General features: G+C 37.9%; 1 protein-coding gene across 2 annotated transcripts in view; it reads right to left on the bottom strand.

Annotated features, from left to right (window-relative positions):
* The window catches only part of PALM2AKAP2 (PALM2 and AKAP2 fusion), a 367,169-nt gene that overhangs the window by 199,422 nt on the left and 142,280 nt on the right, over positions 1 to 25,467 (bottom strand). Inside the window, exons 5-7 of one of the 2 annotated variants that reach the window (XM_075593635.1) lie at positions 23,610 to 23,631; positions 17,423 to 17,524; positions 14,136 to 14,834 (exon numbers count right to left, since the gene is read on the bottom strand). In XM_075593635.1, coding sequence (XP_075449750.1) covers positions 14,136 to 14,834; positions 17,423 to 17,524; positions 23,610 to 23,631 — 823 coding nt within the window. The remainder of the gene's footprint in view (positions 1 to 14,135; positions 14,835 to 17,422; positions 17,525 to 23,609; positions 23,632 to 25,467) is intronic. The other variant, XM_075593643.1, reaches the window with a different exon arrangement.

Below are 25,467 nucleotides of genomic sequence, written 5' to 3'. Positions count from 1 at the left end.
TTTAGTTTCTAAAAACATGTCTAACCTTTTATTAAACATATTTATTGAATAAGCCATCACAGTCTCTAGTGGAAGTAAATTCCACATTTGAAATGCCCTTACTATAAAGAACCCTTTCTGCTGGTAAAATCTCCATTCAATCTCCAGGAATGACCCTGTGTCATTTGTACTGTCCATGGGATAAAAAGTTCCCCTGAAACTTCCATGTATTGACTTCGAATATATTTGTAAATAGTTATCCTATCCCCTCTTCTTTTCTATATCTCTTCTCTGTACTTTTTCCAATTCCATAATAGACCACTGCGTAACCTTGGTATAACAATTCCTGCTTACTTATCTCTTCAAAGAAACAAAAAAGAAAAGTTTAGTTAGGCGTGACCTATCCCTCAAAAAACAGGTGTGACAGGAAATCCTACCGCGGATAAACTGGCACTCCGTAGGTCTTTTCAATGTAAAAATAACTTTATTTAGTTTTATATTTTTATTCCCCACTATTGATGTCAGGCTAACAGGTCTGTAATTCTCAGATTCTCAGATTTAGCCCCTCATTAAATATAGGCACCACGTCTGCTTTGCACCATTCTAGTGGTACTGAGCCGGTGGAAATTCAGTCCTTGAATATTAATTAGAACAGTCTGGCTATAAGTGAATTTAGCTCCTTCTAGAAATCAGGCCAGGTGCTTTATTTACCTTAATTTTATCAAGCTGCCTTCGACACTTCTTCCTGTGTGAACGAAATGTTAGTTAATCTTGGGTTTGCGACTATTTTTGAAATTGGCTCCTTCTTGGTATATACTGTACAGAGGGAAATAATGTCTTTAATACTGTACCTCTGCCTTCTCTTTATTCACAATAATTTGCCTGCCCATCTCACACTGTATTGGTCCTATATTTTCTTTTCTAACCTAGATTTATTAATATACTTGAAGAACTTTCATGGGTTGCTCTTACTTTCCATTTTAATCATTTTTTCATTTTCAATTTTTTTTATTGTCCTTTTGTAACTTTTGTTACATTTCTTATCATTCTGATGATGCCTCAGTCCCCCCTAGCTTTACAAATCTAAATACCTGCCTGTTCCTTTACATTTCCTCCCCTATTTATTAAGCCACATTGGTTTGGATTTATTTTATATTTATTAACCAAGTGTAAGTGTCCACACAGGTGGCTCAATAATTATTATTTTGATTTATTTTGAGCCATATACGCTGAAGCATGGATATCCTTAAAACCTGGCCTGTTGTTGGCACTTGAGGACTTGAGGACCTACCCATGCCCAAATAGGTGTACTTATTTAACAATGCTTTAAAGATTGCCCATTTATCTTCCATATTGTTTCCTGCGAGAATTTAATCTCAATTTATTCTTTGTAGAATCTTCCATAGTTGACTAAATCTGTCTTTCTAAAAGTAATTATTTGTTGATCCCATACTGTATAATGCTGCCTTCAATAAATTATTTCAATTGAGACCATGTTATGATCAGTTTCCCAATTGCTCCCTCACTTGAACTTCAGGTGTGCAAAGTATGTGTCATGATGGAAAAAGTTGCCCAACCCCCCAACAGAAGCCCTGCTCTCTCCCTGCCCCGGGAAATCCTGCGGCCCCCCCAAGCTGGCCTGGCCACTGTGTCCAGAGAGGTAATACTAGACACATACATGTCCAGTATTAACTCAATTTTTTTACTGGACAGAGTGGCCAAATACAGGACATTCCAATTCAATACTGTCAACGATATCATGACACCAAACTACATTTCCACTTTGTACTAATACTTCACCCCAGTAACTTAGCTTGGTAAAATGTGGGAAGAGGCTGTAAGTAAAAAGTAAATGTGATAGATTTGGAACTTCTGAGCTACAGCTGAGACTTGTCAGAACACAACACAGCAAGAGCTAAGCAAAGGTAGTAATGAATGATTAGCAGGTGTGACAAAGGGGCTAGAGTCTGTAGTTATGTGCTTAATAGGATGGCACTACTCATTAATTCATGAGACTTCACCACTTTGTGTATTTTGCTAAAAATATGACTTTTTCAAAAGAGTTGAATAGCAAAGATGTTCCTTAGTTTACTACGAGAACAATAAAAGCAGGTAGAATCAAGATTTCTTATACTGTACCTTGGCAATTTCTTATACTGTACAGATTAACAAGTTAACAACTGCAAAGTAGTGCTAAACCTTATTTCGAACACAATTGACAGTTTGCATTAAGGGTAATATGGTAGCTTTTTATGTATTGGAAAAAAAAAAACATTTCAATAATTTAATCAGTTGTAGAGTTAGAAAAAAAAGGTAAATAATGTTTTTGAATTGAGGAAACGATACTGATTTATACATAAAACAGTATGTACCAATGTTTACACTATCACCGGTGACTTTTGATGGAAAATATAGGGTGGCCATTGGTCATAAGCCCAAAATGTAAAGTGAAAAGAAACATTGGCAATATTAATCATTTTTCAGTAACCTAATTACTAAAATAGGTGTATAATGACACAATGCAAAATTAGGTAAATGTGTCAATATTATGCTTGCAATTGCCCTACAATAGACTACTCTCTCTTATTTGTTGACCTGAAATTGAGGATTTACAAGTAAAGTTGTTGGTTCAAAGTTCAATAGGCCCATATAATAAATATACACATGACTCTGCGTCCGGTTTGTTAAAATCTTCACAACACTTGCACATTTTCTGCATAATCAGGAAAGGTTACACTCCTGCCGAAAAGGCAGACAGAGACATCTCCTATGATATCAGCTTCCTGTGCCTTGTCTTCTTTTAATGATTGTTTTACACTGTAGCACCAGGGAAAGGGGAGGGGGGAGGGGGGGGGGAAGGTTTATATTATTCTTCAAGAAGCAAACCCGAGAAAAGGGAGATAAATCTCGATATACTGTATAGCAGTTTCTAGTCCTCCTTAGTATCACAAATTACATCATACATCCAAGGGATGTAAAGTAATTTCTAGATTTAGCTAGCATTTTAGAACAATCATGGATATAAAACAAGTGGTTTATACTGTAGATCAATAGAACGATTGCATATGTAGGTATAAGGAAACAGTCCTCTGCTCCTATGTCCTCGATCCCTTTGCTGACACTCAGAACTGCATGTGAACTGTTGTTGAACCTGTACAGTACATGTCTCTCAGAGGCATTGCATTTGGTGTAAACAGAGAAAGGTAGGAGGTCTATGCAAAGTTTTTACTTTAACATTTCTTATGCATGTATTTATAACAATAAAGGTCTTATTCAATGTAGTCTAAAGAGCCCCATTGCACCGAGGGCAAAGAGCTGCCATTGAATTGAAGGCGGTGCGACTTGCCGCTTCGGACCATACTGAATAAGCCCCCAAGTAGGGTATGTAGCTCATTAGTACAGTTCTTCTCTTTAAAATGTTCCACATATTTGTATTGTTTCATTATAACAGGATGATGAGTGGTGTGTTTTACATGAGGAAAATGGTAAATAATAGTGACATTAACAGGTATGATACATAAAGCATCAATGACACAACTCATTTACTGAATAGCAGTAGTAACAGCCATAGTGCAAAACAGCCAGACAATTGGTGTGTTAGTATAGTTTTATTGTGATTTGAGACCTGAGGTCTTTGTTTGTGAAATTAAAAAGCACATAGCTGCTTGAGGGTGCACAGAAAGGTCAAAAGGAACAGAAGCAGAAAAGAGACACAGAGCAGTGAAAAGCAAGTTTATTTCCTATAGTAATACTATACAGAGAAAAATAGAGAAGCCACATTTACAGCATCAGGTGCTGCTGGCAGTGTCCTTGTTTGCTTTAAATGTGAATTTAACAAAAAAAACTCAAAGTAAGATTCATTTTACAAATTAAATCAGGTATTTCAGCAAATCCAGCATCTAAAGAACATATTAGCCTGGCCGTTTTTTCACCTAACTGATTTACATACATGTAGTCACACAGTAGTTAAATGTTTACGCTTACAGTTCTTACCCATAACCTACATTCACTACATAGCAATGATACACACAACATTGTCTTTGGCCTCCTGTAAAAAAAAGCAGACGTGAAAGTATTTGTTTGGTGCTTTTAGTTGCAGCTTAAATGGGATTTCCAAATGATTAAGATTTGGAAATATAGATTCAATTTACTATATGTCCCATATTAATTCATAGCCCAGTCTTTTAGCATTATTTTCTTGGTTTATTTTTTTGTGATACTGTATATAATTTTGTTTTTACGTTTACATTCTTTTTCACCATGCAATATTTTCCCTATGTGTTTTTTTTTCAAACACAAAAGCTTGTTACTTTGTTTTTTCAATCTCCTGCTTTGTATTGGCAACTTAATTTCAGATGAGCAAGAAATGTATACAAAGCTGAAAAAAGTGTGTGCAGCCACTGATGTGTTCCATGGCGTGTGTGACGCTTGTGTTATGACATTAAGTTCTAACAATGTAATAACATCTAAACAAAATATGTAGTTGAAGTGGAGCGTTTTCAGTGTACTGAATACTAAACGTTCGTTTTTTTGTGAGCAGTCTCATTGTTTAATAAAACTAGGTCTAGATTTACGTTCTTACCTCTCATAATACATGTAGGTGTTTGTCCACAGAGTTTAAGCATATTAGTTCTACTTATTTTCACTCCACTAATGTCAAAGGTATTTTGAATTCCAATCAAACAAAACTAATTTGCCTCATTATCTAATTTAGGGAAATCGTTAAAGCAGAATCACAACACAGGAATCCAAAATATTTCTTTGTGTCCCTAAGCTAAGTGCAAACTTTTCATCAATTGTCAGCATGAAAGGAAAGTGTAGTTGCATAGAGCATTACTTGCCTTCTCTTCTGGTACTTTGCTGTAGAATACAGGGTAAGTAGGCAAGAGATAGTCAATCCCGAATAAAGAGAAATGCACTTATACATGCTGCATTCAAGTTAAGGTAGGTGGCAAAGGCACATGCAAAATTAAAGTTGCAAAGCAACATGGTGTTGACAAACTCAGGTCATTCTGACGCTACTGTACAACACTGACCTGTGCCTCATATTGATCATCACAATGTCCTTTGTTTTGACCTTGTTAGAAAAGTAGATTGACCAAAATATGAAGCAAGCCTGGTAACACCTTCTAGAGTCAAAAAGGCATGATACGGCATGGCAATTAATGGCAAATTGTGACTGTGTTATAAAGTGCCACGGTGAGGACTTTATTCTACCAAGTGGAAGTAGGTCGTTTAAGGCAGGGGTGCGCCCCCCCTGCCTCGCAGCTCCATCGTTTGCACCCCTCATCGCCTACGACCCAGTGTCAAATGACGTCACGTGACCCCACAGTCATTTGACGCTGCGTTGCCATAGCAACATGTTGCCGAAGACCCAGCTGGCATCAGTTAAGGGATGTTACAGAGGCCGCGCGCCTCCCCTGGCATTTAATTTAAATGCCTTGGGGAAGGGTGCGGGGCCTCTGTGACTGCCCCACCCCGCCTTGGGGGGCATGCCTCACAGCTTGCACACCCCTGGTTTAAGGCACTATGCATACTGTCTATTATTTACAAGCCGTGTTATTATATTGCACGCAGGATAAACAGAACACTAAGATCACTGTAAGAATTGTCATACAATAGTACATATGTATTGAGTGTAATTGTGGGTGAATATCGTTGCAACAGGTTAGGTCTGTGCTGAAAGTTGGAGATGTGGAAATGTGTCACTGCCACAGTGCTTATTCACAGCAGTTGTTGCAGGTAAACTATATACAAGCACAAACTAAACATGTATACACTACCTGTTCATTGTTTGTATATGTGAAGATTGATGCTGTCCTTTTTATTCATGCACATATCCGAAGCTATAACTGGGGGTAAATCTTCTATCCAATGCAATTGTTACATATTGTTACAATGCAGCTTATACTGATATGGGTTACTGTGAATTTCCTTTCAAATCAATGAATTCAGAGGAGAGAACCACTGTTGTAGCCTTTTCTGGTTGTATAGGAGTAATCACATTACCAGTATCTGGTATAACTAATAACATCCATGACCATGCGTGTCTGTGACATTGTTTGCTCAAGTTTCATTTTCAAGTTATGGGATGAAACGTTTCTTTTGGTACGATACATTCTGTTACACAGTGAGCATTTCTTGTGGCAAATATGAGTGCTATAAAAGAGCTTCTCACTGTCACAGACTATGGGTGAACTACTTGTTATATTTTGGGGATGGCTCATATTCTGGCCCAGTGAATCTGGTTTAACATAACTTTCTGTGTTCTAACAAATGTTTGTTGACTATTTCTTTCTTAACCCAGCTCTTAAGTATTGTGCCTTGTTTCATTCCTATCCTCTTTTCATACACCATTCACTTCTTCAACTTCCTATTTCTTATTGAGGTTCTTTCATTTGACTTTACATCCCGTCTACCTAATTTGTTGTTATAGCATTAAAGCTACTGTATGTGCTATTGATATTCTTTGGAATCCTAGTCACACAATGGCTAGATCTTGTCATTAGCATTGCCCCTAGTTGGCATAGATTAGTGATTCCCAACAGGGGGTTTGTGAGGTGTCTCCAAGGAGTCCGCCCCCCAAAAATATGTAAAGACAGATCCTCGGCTGTATAGTGGGTTTACGAGCCCATGTGGGCACTTACTGTAGTTATGCCCCAAACTGTTCCTAAGGCTGCGGCCAGACTGCCGCTACGCGCGCTCGGAGCACTCACTTTAATGATAGCAAATCAGCATGTCCACGCTGACGCTGTGCGCGCACATGTGCACATACGCTTAGCAAAGCTATACGCTTGGGGAGACAGGGAAAATTGATTTTCAAGCACGCTGAAGGGTCACAGTGTGGTTTGCCATCTTTACAACAATCACCATAGATCATAATTAAATATTCAAGTTTTTTTATATAATTCAGTTATAACATGTGTGCTTTAACCACTGGTAAATAGACTCTATCTGCCTTTGTCTGTCTAAATCTATTGGAACACACCCTTTTATTTTTTGACGGGATGCAGTGTAAATAACCTATATTCGTCTATCTCTAAATCCCATATTTACAATGGTAATTTAAGTTGAGGCTTCAAAGAGAATGTTGTGTTTGTACAGTTTTTGGAAAAGGGAAAACAAAGGACAGTGAGCGAGGGATACCAGAAAAACAGTGCTAAGGCATACTGTAAAATGGCACATCATACCTACTTATGTCATTTATTTAAATAACATCACAAAGGTGAACCAGAGGAGATTTGTAAACACATACCATTCACCACCCACATATATAATATGATTATATATAAATATTTGCACTTAAAACCCTGTATTTTCTTTTTTTCATATGTTTACTTTTGTAAATACAATAGGATTATTTCAACACTATGGCAAAGTTTGTGCATTGAGTCAAAGAAAACACATACAGTGCAAAGCAACAAAAGACACTTCATTAATAATAATACAAATATAAAAACTGAATCTGCAAGAACCCATAAAAGAGTGAAAAGTATCAAAAAGTTTTTAGAAGCTACATTGAAAATATGGCAAAATCTGCTGTAACAAATTTACTATATCACAAAGTGGAAAATATTGGGCACATCCAAATGACGTAAAAACAATGTATCTTACCAAGTTATATGATCACATTTAACATGTCGATGGTTAGTGAGGATGAGTGCTTTTTTTCCCTTGAGGCACTGGCCTCAAACTGGTTGTTCAACGTTTGTAATCAATGCCAACTACATGTGACATTTGGTAAGTCCCATTCTATGAAAATAAGTCACGGTAAGTACTGCATGCTCTACACGGCAAAATCATGCCAAAGTAGGATTATACGCTTAACGTTATAGAGTAGTGACCAATATAAAAATATAACAAGGCACACTGAAAGTTTCAATTAAAAATCCTGCAAAATCTATTAAGACCATTGAATAATCAATTGCGAAAGAACAGTAATTTTCTTTTTAAACCATTTAGGTGGCTTGGAACTCTTTTTTTTATATAAGTACTTTTATACCCTAAGCCTTACGTGATGAAATAAAATTGTAATGATTCTTGACTCCACTAATTTGTACAGTCCTGCATTGCTCTAGAGAAGAACAAAGCGTTAAAATGGTTTCATCACTGTAGAATTTCATGGCAACTCTTAAAAGGTGCATGCATGATAATATTGTAAACATAAATTAATAAAAGTTTACTTTTCAAATCACTTGAATGTGCCCCCTGCCTAGTAACTTCCAGTTCATGATTACTGACAGGATAACAGCATTAAATATATTAAGCACCCAAGATGTTCCATATAACAACTTTTATTTTCATTTTAATAATGATATTGTGCTGTCTTAGATTACTCGTGGCTTCAATAAACACACTATTTCATCCACCAAATTTACCATATGTCATATATAGACTCACCTTTCATTCCCTGTCTATTTACTTTGAAGTGTTTGTTGTCCTTGTGTCATGTTGACTACATGTCTCTACTTGTCAAGCATTGTGTTGCAGGCACCTGCCGAAGTGACGAGTTTGTTAACTAAACTCAATTGTAAAACCATCTAGTCATTTCATCATTATTGATTTAATTATTTGTGACGGTGGCTCTTTATGTGCTTAGTCATTTGGTGTATCTCGCTCTGCACCATTGTTAAAGCCCTGGGGACATGTGCCTTAATAAGCAGAACCGGAGGACCAAGGTACAGAAGGGAATAAACATAGAATATTTTTAGAAAAAAGGAATAGTACAGCATTTCGGGATCAGGTCAGAACCGATAGCTTTGCAGTATTAAATGTATGTAGCAGAAAGGTTCTAACCATTCCTGTTTTGTAATATCTGGTTTACTATGTAGCGACTGCCACTTTATTTTTTCCTTCTGTCAGGACCTAAAAGTTGGGTAGGTAACAATCGGAGCCTAAAGGATTCTGGGAATTGGCATATCATGTACAGTAACTGATGCACCAATGAGCATCATGAAGTTCATTTTTCATCAATTATGAAATGTTATGGATAGTAAAAAAAATGATATTGGAACATTCTGTGCACAGTAGAAAAAAGGGTTATGTCTTTTTAGGCTGAAAAGCTTTACGAGGTTCTCTGTGATTTAGTAGAAATCTGCCCACTGGTTTGCAGGCACAAAAAGGCACAAAACAGTAGCAGCGAATGTGTGGCATTGATTGGACCAGTAAATTTTAAATACCGAACTTGTTTTGAATTGAAAACAATTCAGTGCCAAATGTTGGCATTTTGCAATTAATAAACAATCACAAATGCCATCAAATTAAAAAACGTAATCTATAGTAACTGTGGCACCTAACCTGGAATTTTTCGATAAGCGAACTAAGAGTTGACAAAAATGATCAGAAAAAAGTGCTGCTATTTTTGTTTTTGAAAGGAAATCATGTGGTTATTTATTTTGTAAGGCAAAGCAACAGCAATTCCCACGTCTTGCAAACATGATTTTACAGGGATTATGCATGAAAGGGGTGCGTTCCTTATCTTAACTTCATTACTCAGTGATGAAGGGTCCTGCGATTCTACAATTGAAGACCATTGATATTCTTTTTTATAAAAAGTATACTTGCCACCCAATGATAAGGACAATGAGGGAATACATTCTAGCTGCTGTCTCAAAGTCATGTTTTAGGAAAGGTCTGGGTTTCAAAATACAGGTAAATGTTTAGAATATAATAATGAACAACACTGGTGTCTACAAACTAAAGGTGTTGTCACAGCGAAGGATCTGTTCACAGTTACATGTACGTTTGCAAAGCCCTAGGCCAATTGTTAAAGTGGCCGCAGTTGGGCAGATGGGTAGATTACTGTTGCGGTTTCAATCCTTTTTATGGTTTTGTTTTAAATAGGAATTTGCTTTCTAGAAACAATAAGGACCACATGTAAGGTGCAGGTTAGCAACGTTTCACACCCACTGCATTACTAAGGTCAAAACGTACTGCCTAATAAAAGTTACTATAGGAGATTGCAATTTTACAGAAGATTTTTATCAATCAACCCAATGGTTTTCAATTTTCTTAGCCTATCTAGTGTACAAAATAGGTCACAAATGTTTCTGCATTTCCCCTCTACATTTCTAGGTGGGAACTAAATTATTGAATTTATTATTGTACTATATTGAAAATGTCAACCATTTTGACCAAACGGTTCCATTAACTGTTGCAATTGTTTTAATAGTTCTTTGTTTAGTTCTGTGTCTCATTTTTAAAAATAATAATGAGTGACATGATTTTTTAGTATTCAGTGTTCTGATTCACATTTGACGACACCTGCAACACTCTGCATTGTGATCCATTCCAACGCCCTCTAACAATTAGGGACTTTTGAAAACTCATTTAATTAAATGGATATTTAGGAACACAAATTAACCCCTTTAGTTTGACAGAGGGACCTTCAACACATTAACAATGAATGCGTATAGGCTTAGCACAAAACTAAAAAAAAAATGTATTTGTTAAAGAAGCACAAACATGTTGCTTCTAACTGATCTACTTCCCTGAAAATACCTAAACAAAACTAACAAAACAGCCCCCACCAATGTATACTGTATATTAAAAAGATCAACCGTTTCAGATTCCAAAAGCTGCACTTGAAGATATGAACTGTACATATACACATTTATAGATTTGGGTTTATGATTTTAGAGCCTTAAAGACGTTCTAGTTTTTTTTCTCTTGCTCATTTAAAAAAACAAAAAAACATTTTAATAAATACTTGCTTGGACTGATAAAGTAAAATTTGTTGTAGGACTAATAAAAGAGTTTTACATAATGTATTAATTTTTATAGTCGAGTGGAGATTAGGAAACCATTTACTATGCAAATGAGACCGGTCTTAACTCCTTTGTTTGTGATTTATGTGACGGGGTAAACTAAAAGCAGCAAAAGGAAAACTGGAAACCGGTTTCTTTTATTTCCCTTCTCTTTTCAGGGTTGTCTTGCAAAAAGTATTTACGATATTAGCAGCGCTGGAAGGGCCTGCCAGTATGAGGCTAAACAGTACCTTCTGCTTCTATAAAACTGGTTTTATTAGAACTAAAAATTACACTGCATAATTAATAATATCTTGATAGTTATTGCTCCTTAATGACACTAACCAAACGGTTGTCACCGGTAAAGCAAAATCTGTTCTCAATTAATGGGTTTTCTTAAGTATAGAGTTGAAAACTATAGCTTTGACTCCATTTAGGGACTGGTAATTAGGACTACATTTTCAGAGTATGCTTATGTGTATACTTGCTTAATGATTTATATTCAAATAAAGCAATATCTGCATTTTCTTTGGTGTATTTTATGTTTTAGAAGTGCTCTAATCACTCCACTAATAAATACACTTTTTATGTATTGTAAACAGTTGTCTTTTTCCTATTAGAATTGAGAAAAATATCTGCAGACATTGGCTGGAAATAGCATGAGTCCACTGTGAATTGTCCATTGTTCCAATGAACAAAATAATTTGTATCTCTATTAAAATCCCCTTAAACATTTCATCCAAATAGTTTTGATTTGCTGTATGGAGCTATATAATTGGGGGACAGAATGTACTAAGTACCGAATGTTAAAATAAAATTCCTGTAACAATCATTTCTCCTTGAAACTATTGCATACATTATTGGGGGCTAAAATCTACTCGCTCAACCACTTTAGGTTACTTTTGTTTTAGCCGTGGTTTGTTCAATGCATCCTGGATCTTGGGGTACTTTCTAGAAAGAAAGAAATCCCTGAATGCATTAGGATATGGTGTAAAAGCAAAGGACTGGCTGGGACTTGGTAGGTTAGTAAGTCGCCTTACTTTTACATAAGTATCAGCAGCATGAACCTTGGGTTTTATCAGAGGTCTTCGCTTAAAGCAGCAATCCAAGCTTCCCCCCACCCCCCCCCACTTTTATTATTTATTTTCATAGGATTGAAGCAGGGGTTTTACGGAACAGAACCCCATTAATTCAGCTCTGAAGACCCCCTGCTTCCAGAGATACTTACCTCCATGGTAGGTGCCGGTAGACGCTCCTCAGCTAGCAATGATCACGTAATGGCCGCTTTTCAAAGCTGATGCATCCTGCGACCCAATAGGAAGCTGCGACATCATCGGTGTGACTTCCTATTGGCTCACGTGACACGGGAGCTTTAAACTTGCTGGAGATACCGGCACCGTAAGTATCTCGGGAAGCAGGGGGTCCCCGGAACTGAAAGGAATAAAAACGACCTGCTAGGATTGCTTCATTAATAGCCACAATTTGCAGACCTAGGATAAGGCCTTCAGAAGAGATGAGGTGACTAGATATATCATTTCTGCATGCTGCTTTCTTTAGCATAAAGATTCAGAGCATAAGTAACAGGATTGTAGCTAATACTGCTTTGAAGTTTATGAATTAAATTCAGTTGTTAAAATGATTTAGTTTATCCCTGTCTATACCAGGAGGAATGAGTTGTAGGCCCCACAAGCTCTGAATAAGTTAACAACAATAATGTCTCATTCACACTGAAAGAAAAGGGCACTGATACATGTTATTGACCAGTGTAAGCTGTTGCATTTATACACTAACATCCCATCCATGTACACATATAAATATTATATCATAAAAAAACAGCTCAGATTGGAAAGACAAAAAAAATACAAATCGTCACTTCAAATACATTTTTGAAAAGAACCCCTATGTGAAAAAAGCATTAACACCATGAAAAAATATAGCTTTACTTAACTAAAACAATTATTGCCCCCATAAGGCTTCTTTCACGTACAACAAGAGGTTATATTTTGATTATGGGTGGCAAGGTAATAATTGTACATAGTGACAAAGATATACAGTACTTGCTAAAAGATGGCACTAAATTGTGGTGTTTGTTGCTTATGTTTTCAGAGAGACATAAAAGAGTGTACTTTTTGTCATAGAACATTTCAGTCAAACTTTAATAAGCACAGGTGTGAGACTGAAAGGCAATAATTAGCTACATCTAAGTTGTTTTGACAGTGGTTTGGATCCAAGTGGTAGATTTGGCCTACGCTCTGGTTATGGGAGTCAATGGCAGTTATCGCCGCTTCGAGCTCTGATACCACTTATCGGAGTTTAGTAAATCCCGATGTATGTCATGTCAAATTCCTTTCATTGGAAGATTATATAGGATAGCTGAACAATACTGTAAACTGGAAGATTGTAAGGCAAAAACTTTATATCCACTCAACCCCCACCTGGAAATTCAAACTACAGACATGGGCAAAAAAAAATTACTCAAGAAACTATTCCCAAATAGAGTGATGTCCTTAATAATATGTTAGTGGAGTATGTAAATATTATTGGTGTTTGCGTAAAACCACAAGACATCTATTCAGCCCAATAAATACAACTGTAGAAAACCCAACATAACAATACAGTATGTTTTCTTGTCTACTTGATCACATGTACGGTAATAATTGGAAGGCTACATAATAGTACAAATAATGGCGCACAGCCTGCATGCAAAAATAGAAAAGGCTTCAAGATGTATTTTTTGAGAATAGTAATGTATTCATGAAAAGAATTGGAGAATATAAGATGTAATTGCCAGAGTGAAAATGATTACTTAAATCAGGGGTATGCAACTCCAATCCTTAAGACCCCCAACAGGTCAGGATTTTCCTGCTTCAGCACAGGTGGTTCAATCAGTCTTTGACTAAGCCATCTGTGCTGAAGCAGGGAAATCCTGAAAACCTGACTGTTGGTGGCCCTTGAGGACTGGAGTTGATCTCTCCTGCTTTAAATAATACTTTATTAACGTATACCCTACCAACAGTATATATTTAGAGAGAAGAATACATTGTGGCTATATAAAAGAGGCAAAGCTGAGTTAGCCTGCATCTTTAAGCTTTCAGGAGAATACCCCACATCCATTGCTCTCACTGTTATTCAAGTCAACACAGGTCTTTAAGTAGAGAGCACATATGTATGGCATATGTACATCTATAAAAAATAAAATAAAAACAGAAATCATTTTGTGAAAAATTACCTTTTCCCTATAAAGTAAAAGCAAATAAACTGCAAGGCAATGAAGGTATTAACTTCCAGGTCACAGTATTGTACAGTTTGTACCACGGTATGTTATAAGAAATTGGCAGTGTCTGTGCTGTTTTGAGGAGCAAAATAATCACATGACAACACAGCATTTACAGGGTTTTTTCTTTTCTGTACCTGGTATGGGTTCTGTAGCAAGACTCTCTTCTTTGCCCTCTGGTGAAGAGAGCTCTGTGGTCTCTGTGAGGAGCATCCCAGAGACCATCTCTGCTGCATTCCCATCCATGGTGGACACATCAGCCACTGTCTTCTCTCGCAAGGACTTCTCATCGTCTTCATCAATAAGAACAAGCTCCGCTTTGATAGTGTCATCGTAGCCCAATACTTTTTTAGTCTCTTCCTCATCATTGATGTGCTCATAACCCATGAAGATCATTGTCACAGGTTGATCGACAGTGGCCTCTGGCACTTGATCTCCACTGCCTATTGCATATTGATTTCCCTGAAGCCCTTTGGTTGATTTGTGTACCAATTCTAATTTTGCTTCCTTAAAATGCATTTGATCTTTTATGTGACTTAGGTTTCTTTCAATTATTACAGTTCTCTCTGGTGTAGATGCTGTTTCTTGCCCTCCTGTTATGTTTGATTGTCCAGATTTCTGCATAAGATCATCTACATCCCTTGAACTTAACTTATGAACACCATTCTCTACCACTGCACCTGCATGATGAACCTCATAGACTACTTTGTTACCATCATCATAGACTTTTACTCCTCTTTGATGTACCCCTTCTGGGTCAATTGCTGAAGTAGAGAGAATCTTGGTCTCTCCTGTCTTTCTGTCTTTCTCCACATTAATTTCCATGGCGTACATTGCTTAAATGAGAAACAAGAGAGGAAGTGCATGTTACAACACAAAAAGCAAGTGAATGGTTAATTGGCAAACAGACACTGTCGCTTTAACACAATTACCATCAGACAAGCATGTACATGTTAGCATTTGCACAATGTGACCAAGGATTATTAAAGTCAAAAGTGAGCAAAATATAGACAGACTGTGGTTGGTATTAATATAAGTCAATTGTGAAGTAAAGTGATATTGCCATAAAACACATTTCATATAGGGTGAGGGGGTGTAACATGCATTTTGATAGGTTTATTATGGGGATGTGAAGATAGATATGAGAAACTATATATATATATATGTGTGTGAAGATAGAAGAATACCCAATGTATCCTAAAGTATATCTCATACTCTATCCCACAAAAATATCAAAATACTTCTCAAAGCAACATTGTTGTATATTACCCAGTAAACAAACATTTTAATTTAGCGGTTTGCCCATCAGAATTTGTTATGTGATATGCCTAAATTCTGCATAACAGACGTTTTGCTACTGAAAAAATATCCTTTGGTTATGTACGTCTAAAAAAAAAAAATGTCTATTGAACAATACATGCAAGAAGTACTTGGTTATTGTTATTACTGACTCTGGATTACAGATCAGAGTGGTAGAAGAGAGCAAAACGGAAACAATAATTGCCACTGAATGCTTAATGCAATTCTGTAGTGTAATTGGATATCATTCTGCAGTGGACTTTATAGTGGCACGAAAAAGAAGTTAAAACAAAATATACAAAGCTTTAGAAAGATCCTATTGTGTTTCATGTGCTCAAGGTAAGATGAACAACTGCATCACCATTGCAGTAAAAGATGAACTTGTAAACTAAGCTGTACGTAAGGTTCCTCAGGCAGTTCTGTTTGGTTGTAACTAGAGTGTAATTATGTGACATCGTTCATAGAAGATATACATACGGTGCATAATTATGTATGGGGACCTTTGTCAGCTAGATCTGGTAAAATACGGTATTACAACACTGATTTTGAATTATTGTCATTTTAACAATATCACAATGGTTCTTGCAGCAGACAAAGTAGGTTGTATTGTGGGTACAGACTTTTGTCCTGCATAACTTCCTGAACACAATAGAAAGGAACTTCACTTAAATTCATGTACTTTGCAATGTGATTTAACACAGGTGGAAAAGTGTGTTTCAAGTAACCTATGCTTTAAAATGGGGAATTTGACTTTGATGCATTGTAACATTGTCATGGGTACTTTTCGTTATTTCTAAGGCTACGCTTATAGTGCCGGTGACGCGATGTCAGGCTACGGCCGCTTGATAAATCAAATTGAGATGACTTCCAGCGATCGCGACCCAGCCGTTGCTCTGTCGAGCCGCGCTTACTGTAAGCGCACGCGATGGCGGCAGTGCATTTGTTTTGACGCGACGTCGCTGTCGCCGGCACTATAAGCGCAGCCTAAAGGTCATATAGTCTTGAATCGATATATGTCATGGTGTCAGTGGTAACAAGGGTTGTATGTTTTCTCATTTAAAACTCAGACCCGTCATTGGACTTTTCCCTTGGTTAAAACGTAGTCACAAAGAAAGGCATGCAAGCACTACACATTCCTAAAAGAGAAATGCTTGTTTGAGCCTCAGTATAGCACAGTATCCTTTCTATGTTATTCAGGTTCTCAACAGCAGCATTTTAAACACATCACATTTTATTATTTTGTGTGCTAACTAGTACACCAAAAAGTCTCAAAAACATTTCTCCATTGTGTCTACTCATTTAGAAAATACAACCCTCAAAATAATTATAGGGAATCGGTGTAGGAAAAAAGTAAAGAGCTTATCTGTTGTTGACTTCTCAAAGTGTATTCACAAACTGCACAATGTGGGTATTTTAACTCTTTTGCTTTTAGGGAGGGGGGGGGGGCAATTATATAGCAGCATGTCTTGGCTGTATAGAGGTTGGGTGCCAGATATGTATTTTAACACAAAGAGTTTATGATATTGTCGTTCAACTTGATATGCTCCCATTTTAAACCCAAAAAGCAATAACGGCTCATTTCTACCTGAGAGCAGAAGCCTGGTATATATGCTGTATACATGTAATACACAGTGTTTTGGCCATGTGAACATATTTTGCATAGACTTCATTCATTTTCCCATTTCTGTCTAGGCTACATTGAATTACAGTAGGGACACAGATTATTGATAACCAGTGGCATTGTTAAATGGCCATATCATTCTAAAGGCATCAATTATACCTATGTGAAAGAGACCAGCAAGTTAAAATGTGACTGTCTGTTTACACACAGAACAGGCACCAACAGCAAAATGTAATCACAGTAACACAAAACATACAAAACTAGCACCCACATTATTTTTGGAAAACAACAATATACAGTCATAAAGGATTACTCAAATCAGATAATATCAGACAAAAAGCACATTTTGAATAGTGAGGCATTCAAAAATATTTTAAAAAACACTGCTATTTTATTATTTAATTATTCATGTATTTATTTTCTACTGTAGAATTTTGTCAAGGATAATTTTTGATGATACTGGTCTGCAAATATATCCTGATTACTATGGTGTATGATACTTACTAGCTACCCTTGTCGTTCCGTCACAAACAGGAGATGTGTCCGGTTTATGTGGATAGAGGCTTGTGAAGTCGGGGATCTGCGAGTAAATGTAGCTCACCGCATCTGGTTTTAGAAGACAGCACACAAAGTTGGGTTAGCAGCATTGTGGAGCCCGGCAGCCACTGCAGTGCTTAGACAGCACAGTGTTGACTTATCAACCTGCACAATAGGCATCAGAGCTTTCTACTGAATAATTGGATCAAAGTAAACAAAGTGCAGATTCATTGCCTTGTGATTGGCGTTCAATAGACTAGCTGAGGTAAGAGGGAACAGGTCCAGATCACTCAAGCTGCATAATAGCTTCATACATCAGATTCCTTTTGGGTTAATTTTAAATTTGATATGGTTAATGACCTAAAACTAATAGCAAAATAGGTAATCGGTTTGTGGGCCATTGTTAATATTTACCAGTAAAGACATACTGTACTGTTTGGTTCTTGTAAAATAACAGACATTCTGAGATTAAAAAACTCCAAACCCTCTATGGAAATAAGTAGTTTACTTACATTTACCTCTATATATACTATAGGCCATATTTATTTCAATAGGCTGTAAGGTATCTTCTGTGTGCTGGACATAGCTTAGTAAATATAGGCCTACGTCTATTTAATTTTCTTTGGGGTGAAGGTATCAAAGCATAGAAAATCCCTGGTGCATTTCTTTCATTGTAAGCCATAGAGAGCCACGTTAACTCTGACTTGGTTGATATATGTGATACAAATAACAGAGAAATAAACAGTGGACAGAATGTAACACCACTTACTAGACAACAGGAGTTTAGTTCATACGTAACTCATTATTTTGACAACCCCCAAAACACAAACTGACACACATGGGGAACAACATGTGCAAAGTACCACATTCAAAATGGCACTCTGAGGCCAATGTTACTAAAGTGTGCTATGCCTGAGACCACCTTAAGTTCCATTAAATGAATGGGAGTTAAGACAGGGTAAAGCTAGCACCCTAGATTAAATATGGGTCTGAGTCTTATTGACTGATAAGTAGGATCCTTAATTTTTTACTTTTATAGCTGTGATTCTCCGTACTGCCAACCTAGCCCCCTATGTAATGATGTGGTTTTAATCTTATCATGGAGTCAGGTTGCCAATACCAGCCTCTTAATGAAACTGAAAATAGCACTAGACTGTCTGGCAATCAGAATCGTGGCAGGAAGTAATCATACGTGAATAACCACTTTGGCACCGCCATGAACACAGACTTTCTGTATTTAAACACAATGTAGAGTATAACTGTAAAACAGGCTAAAGCTCCCCAGGGAACCCAAATACATTATTGGAGTTTTGTGAACATTCTGGCTGACCAGTCTCCCTAACCACCTCCAAACAACAAGAATGTGACCCTTGTGTGTATATGAACTCTCCGATGTGTTATAACTGTGGGTTAGAAGGCAGCAAAAGTGGGCTTCGTAATGTATTTATTGCTCTCAATATATTGCTACTTGCCTCAAGGTGGGCAGTAGGCGGGGTGCTCTGCTCAGTAACCCCCACCTTGGATTTCCTTTCACTCACCCTTCTAATATAGTGCACTGTAATTTTTATTTTACCATTGTACTAAAAGCTGTTTTTTTGTTATTACTTTGTTTAATTGGCTTTTTTGTCCTCTCATTAGGTCCTGGAGGGGCCAATGAGTTTCCCATTTCCCTGATTCACAGATCATTGCCATCCAATCAGTTAACATCCAGCTTAACCCTTTGGATGCTGTAGGATGCAGCCACCGCGTCATGCGGTCGAGCACTGCAGGGGCCACATGACCTAGTGGCTACATCATGGGCTTCCTGGCTCATGTTGTGTGAAAGATTGCGTTCTGCTTTCCTGTGGAGTGCTGAACACAATCTAGCCAGCAGAGGAACAGAAGAGGGAGACTTCTGTACCTGTCATCAGTGATGCCACAATCCCGTGATCGCTCTGAGGATCAAAATAGACAAGTGATTGTTTCATTAAAATAGGCTCATGATCTCTCAGAGGGTTAAAATAGACTGCTCAGAATCTAGTTTCTCTTAGGAAAGGAGCTATGCAAGGTACAAGATGGAGCAAATAGAGATCAGACTCCATAACTGTTGATTTTGTTTACAGGGAAGTAAAAGCATTGTCTCCATTATACACTAAAATGTGCTAATGTTTACATTTACCATAAGTACATGCCGGGTAGTTTATACCTTTGTTAACATAGGAACAAATGTCATTAACTTGAAGCAGCAATACTACATTCTCCCCTTTTACTCCCTTCTTCTTTTTATATGTAAAGCATGTGACAATGAATAATTCTACATTCTTACCTAAGCTGGCAATTGTTTGGTGCTCCTGATATAAATCTGTAACAATCCTGATTGTGTGCCGAATGAATTGGCCGCCTTCTAACTTTGTGCTGCAGTCTGTGAAATGCTGCAGCTGATGCTTAACATTATATTACTAAGTGTAACACATTATTGTTCCAGCTTTCACAGTAACAGACAGACTGCTGTTTGGAACTCAGCAACAGATCTGTTAGTGATACTTTGTTGCCAAAAGGCAACGCTCAAAAAGGTGTGTGTCAGAGCCCGTTTCAAAAGTCAAAAGAGGAAGTGGATATAACTTTCTAAATGGTTGAGGGAGCAATCACAGAATGATCAATACATACACAAAATCATTCAAAATTACATCAGGAGTTTAAAAAAAAAATGCAGACAGTATTATCTAATACTACTAATTTATTTAAAAAAACATATAGGATTTGTCACATTTTGCTGCTTTAACTTCACACAGTGAATACACCTCTGTGATGGCAGCAGTCAATTGCTTGGTCCATGCTACTTGATTACTTTCTACTTGCCAAATATTTCAAAACAGCTAAAAATGTTGAACTTTTACGAGGAGGTGCACAACATTTGCTGGGTGGGTTGTGCACAATATTGTGGTGGGATTAAACTTTTTTAACAGCCGGTTCTTATCTGGGCAGAGGGCGGCATCTAATAGCATCTCCTGGCATCTATTTCCCTGCAAAGCCTCTCAAAATGGCCACGCGGCACATGGCGCTGCGTTGCCATGACAACGGACGGCGCTTACATCGTCACATCACGTAGCATCTCGTTGCCTTAGCAACGGATGTCTTGTGATACGCTTACATCACATGGCGTTCCTGTTGGCATGGCAACGCGGCACCATTTGACGCTGCTGGCCATATTGAGAGGCTTTGCAGGGAAAAAGATGCAGGGAGATGCTGTTAGACACCAAACGCCGCCCGCGATTGTAGGGAAGACAATTAAGCACCGGTTCGGCGAATTTGTGAAATTTTAGTAATAGGTTCACACGAACCGGCAGAATCCCACCACTGGCACAATACCTTATGCTTTGTGTAATCGGAAGCATTTAAAACATGTTAATAATTAGGCAACATGGTAAATAATAATTTTTTCTAAAAATAGTTCTGTTAAAATTAGAACAACAACACAGAAGACACAGCGCACCAGGTGTGAACAGCAGGTGATTGTAATAAAAAAAACACGCAAACATATAGCATAGACTACAATTAAAAAAAGTAAAAGTAGGCTCCGCGATGTCCCAGTGAGAGCTGATAAGGTCCGTTGATGTAATTCTGCTAGGACCCAGAACACCAGGTTCCCGGACTCAAAGCTCGCAGCACCCGTTTCACACATACAACGTGCTTCATCAGGGTGATGAATCACGTTGAATATGCGAAACGCATTGTCTCGCCACTTTATGCTATGCGTCACCACACAGGAGCATCCATACGTCATTATGTGGAGATGCTAGTCAGCGAATCAGCTGAGTTGTTTAGCCCCCACACTGCAACCATTGAGTCCAGGGACCCGGTGTATCGGGTCCTAGCAGAATTACATCAACTGACCTTTTCAGCTCTCACTAAGACATTGTGGAGCCTACTTTTACTTTTTGGATTGTAAGTCAATGCTATATGTTTGTGTGTTTTTTTTATTACAATTACCTGCCATTCACTTCTGGTGCGCTGTTTCTTCTGTATTGTTGTCTTGAAGATCCGGTTGGATTATTTTGTGGGAGAACAGAGCACCCGCTGTAGACTCATGCAGCAAGAAAGTGGATACATTGAAAATCACTATTACCTATGAACTGATTACACCACAGTATATGACAGTCTGTACAACTGGAACTTTTTACCTTTCTGTTAAAAGTAGATTAAGATGTGAGATGTAGATATGCGCAAGAGTGATTTTATATAGAAACCGCTATTTTATTCATTTCAACAAGTGAAAAGATAAGCATTATTTTTAATTAATAAGAAAATATTAGGGAGGACAGTATCAGGCCTATTCTCTGATTTTAAAAAATGGCCCTGTCTCTGACTGCTTCCTGCTATTGTATAATCTCTCAGAGGTACTCCAGGTGCAGTAGGTGCAGTTTCCCCCAATATGAGCTATTTTAAAAGTGAGATCTATGTGATTCTCTTTAGTGCAGGATGACAACTTAATTTATGTAACCCCCTTGTAAATGCAGGTAGCTGACACATGTACTGCCCCATGGCTGCAATAGGAAACTACAACTCCCATCTTGCTGTGCTGCATCAGGGAGCCACTTCCGGTACAGGAGGCTGTGACTTGCGAAGAATAGGGCCTCCGCCAATGGGATTGGATGCTGGAGAGGCGGACTAGAAGAGATCTCTGGGAGTTCCTGGCAGAGCATGTAGAGACAAAGCTGCACAGACCCTGTAGAGAGCATCCGCACCTGGTAACCATGCCCTGAGGAGGACAACTCAGAGGAGGCTGGGTGACTAGGTATCAGACAGGCTCCCTGAGTGGAGCTGCAAGTGGATCAGCATCCTACCAGACCGAGGGAGTGTGAGTAAAGAGAGGGGATCTTCATTCCAGATAAAGGTACCAAAGCCTTTGCAAAGTACAGGCCTGCTACACTTAGTTGCATTAATGAGCTCCAACGGTGTCCGGCACCATCACATAGGCCTGAATACCCAGGAGTAGGTGGCCACAGACTTAGACTCTGACATACACCCGCACAGCGTTTATGGGTAATGTTATATTTATGTGTTATGATGTGAATGTAGTGATCCCTTGTTAAGGGTCACAATGTAGCTGACGTTTATCTACACTAGCTACATATATAAAAATCGTTATATTGCCAACATCATTGAGGTTTGTCTCCCATTGTCTGACCTAACACCACATGTGGCATATCACCCAGAAATAGAGGACTCAGGCCCCCACCTCAGCAGCTTTCCGGGCCATTGATTTCCTTTCCTATTGTCTGATCTTATTTGGTGCACTTATAATAATTCCCTGTACTGTATTGTCTCTCTTAAAAAAATGTTTTCTATTTTTTTTTAAAATATATATTTTTGCAGTAATGCTATTATTATTATTATTATTCTTATTATTTTAACTGTGGATCTATTTCACAATTGGAACCGGCGATCCTCTTGAGCTGAAATGTACAATTTGTAACTGGGGGACCCCAGGATCCCGACATACCTGTTTAGTTGCCTGTGTTTTCCTGCCCTTCATGAGAAACAATATGGCTGCCAAACCTTGTAGATCCGGCTGGTCAATAGGAAGCTACAATGTAATTGTGACTTACTTTTGGACGGCCATTTAAATGTCCATGAAGGAACACTGGTATCTATAGCAGTAAGTATCTCAGGATTCGGGGAGTTCCCCGAGCTACAAATAGTGTGGTTAAGCTCAGCAGGCCCTCTCGGAGCGAATTCTGTTAAAAAATACATAGCTGAATACAGGGGGGTTGCTGGTTTCATTTAAGGGAGAGTGGGGGACCTGCAGTATATTGTTCACATTGCAACAACTGCTGTTTATTTTCCTTTCCTCCCCTCCGCTTGGTAGCACAGAGCATGCAGACAACAAAGGGTGTTATGAGAAATAAAATCTTATCTTAATCTTCTCAGATAAGGTTCTTTGAGGTCTACTAATGTCACTAAGCGAGGGGCTTAGCAGCCATATTAATTTAAGGTTGGGTTCATTTTTTTTTTTAGGAATAAAATACACTGTTTAAAAAAAATGAAGTATTAGCTAATTAAAGTATTGTGAAATCTTTAAAAAAAACAAACAAAAAAACCTCTAGAGAGAACTGCCCCTATAAAACCCCACTTAAATCGCGAAGCTTGAAATACTAACAGAGAAAGTTCTTACCTTTATTCTGATTTGACAAACTCTGTGGAGAGAAAAACAAAAAGCAAACATTAATATTTCCAGAACTCTTCTTGCTTGCGGCAGGAATGGCTCACGGGGCAATGGCAGGAATTAGTTATACATATCCTGACCACGGCTTCATTTTTGGCCATTTCATTTTCTATTCCTGATGTTAAATACATTCTCACTGTCTACAGGACTATCAGGCTATAGTAAATGCAAAAAGTGCCCAGAACACGTTCAGCAAATGTATGCTTAATTACTTTACTAGGTGAGTGAGTGGAAAGAAAGAATCCCTTTTGTCTGGCACTAAAGAGAGTACGCCCTAATTAAAACTTAAATTTTATTATAAACTGATTAAAATAAACTGTTTGGAGAAACCACATACATAGAACAAACAAATAATAATTAAAAGACGGAGAGGTGTGGTCGGGTGTTTAATGGAGGTGTTTTTTATATATATATACCTCTTTAATCAAATCTTAATAAACCCTCAAATCTGGGTGGTCTCTATATCAAGGATAAGTATGAGTACTCACAGTGATAAAGTATCTCAGAACCCCTGTAACCATTGTAGTTGGATGGGGTATAGGCAGTTAGATATAGACTTGTCTGCTGGATGAAAAATAAGGCTGCACGCAATAATGGCTGAAGTGAAACAGCCACAAACACCTCAAGCAACACAAATGTGTCCAGTCTAATACAAGACAAGCCACATTCACTGCAGAGATAAGAGAGATCAGCCCTAGGGTCTGAGTGCTTTTGCTGCCCACGGACACAGTCTGCGAAGCACTCAGACAGTGTATGGCCCACACATCACGATGAGCCGACGTCACGTGATGGTGACGTCAGACGTACCCTACGTACGTTTCACCGTAACTGGCTTCATCGGGAGCCCCCGATGAAGCCAGTTACGGTGAAATGTACGTAGGATACGTCTGACGTCACCGTCACGTGACGTCGGCTCATTGGTGAGGTGTGTGTTATACACTGAGTGCTTCGCAGACTGCGTCCGTGGGCAGCAAAAGCACTTCAGCCATTATTGCGTGCAGCCTTATTTTTCATCCAGCAGACAAATCTATATCTAACTGCCTATACCCCATCCAACTACAATGGTTACAGGGGTTCTGAGATACTTTATCACTGTGAGTACTCATACTTATCCTTGATATAGAGACCACCCAGATTTTAGGGTTTATTAAGATTTGATTAAAGAGGTATATATATATATATATATATATATATATATATATATATAAAAACACCTCCATTAAATACCCTACCACACCTCTCCGTCTTTTAATTATTATTTGTTTGTTCTATGTATGTGGTTTCTCCAAACAGTTTATTTTAATCAGTTTATAATAAAATTTAAGTTTTAATTAGGGCGTACTCTCTTTAGTGCCACACAAAAGGGATTATTTCTTTCCATTCACTCATCATTTATCTATTCCCTGTGAGCACCACCCTCTCACCAACTGTTTGGATAATTTTCCCTCCCCTTGCTTGAGCAGAGTTAATTCGGCAGCTTTCACCTGTATGCAGATTCCCTTGTCTGTTATAATTACTTTACTACAAATAAGTGAATGCTACTTAAGGTGGCCATACGTTATAGATACCAAAAGGCCTTTCTATTCAGTTTCATTTCACATAGCCAGTTATTGTAAAATGTACTTTTGCATTCACTGCGTCCCATATGAAGCCAAAAAAGAAATAATGACTATTACTGGTGACTCTTTAAGCTCCTGCTACAAAAGACATTTACAGACAGTCCTCGATTATCCTACGAATCCGTTCTGGAAGTAGCGTTGGATAGTGAAACCGTTGTAAAGTGCGTCCCATGTTAATAAGTGGCGGT

Source organism: Ascaphus truei, chromosome 1 (assembly GCF_040206685.1).
Source record: "Ascaphus truei isolate aAscTru1 chromosome 1, aAscTru1.hap1, whole genome shotgun sequence".
In the NCBI taxonomy this organism is placed as follows: Eukaryota; Metazoa; Chordata; class Amphibia; order Anura; family Ascaphidae; genus Ascaphus; species Ascaphus truei.
Note: the sequence above shows the minus strand (reverse complement) of the source record. Positions and strands in the feature narration are given on the sequence as shown.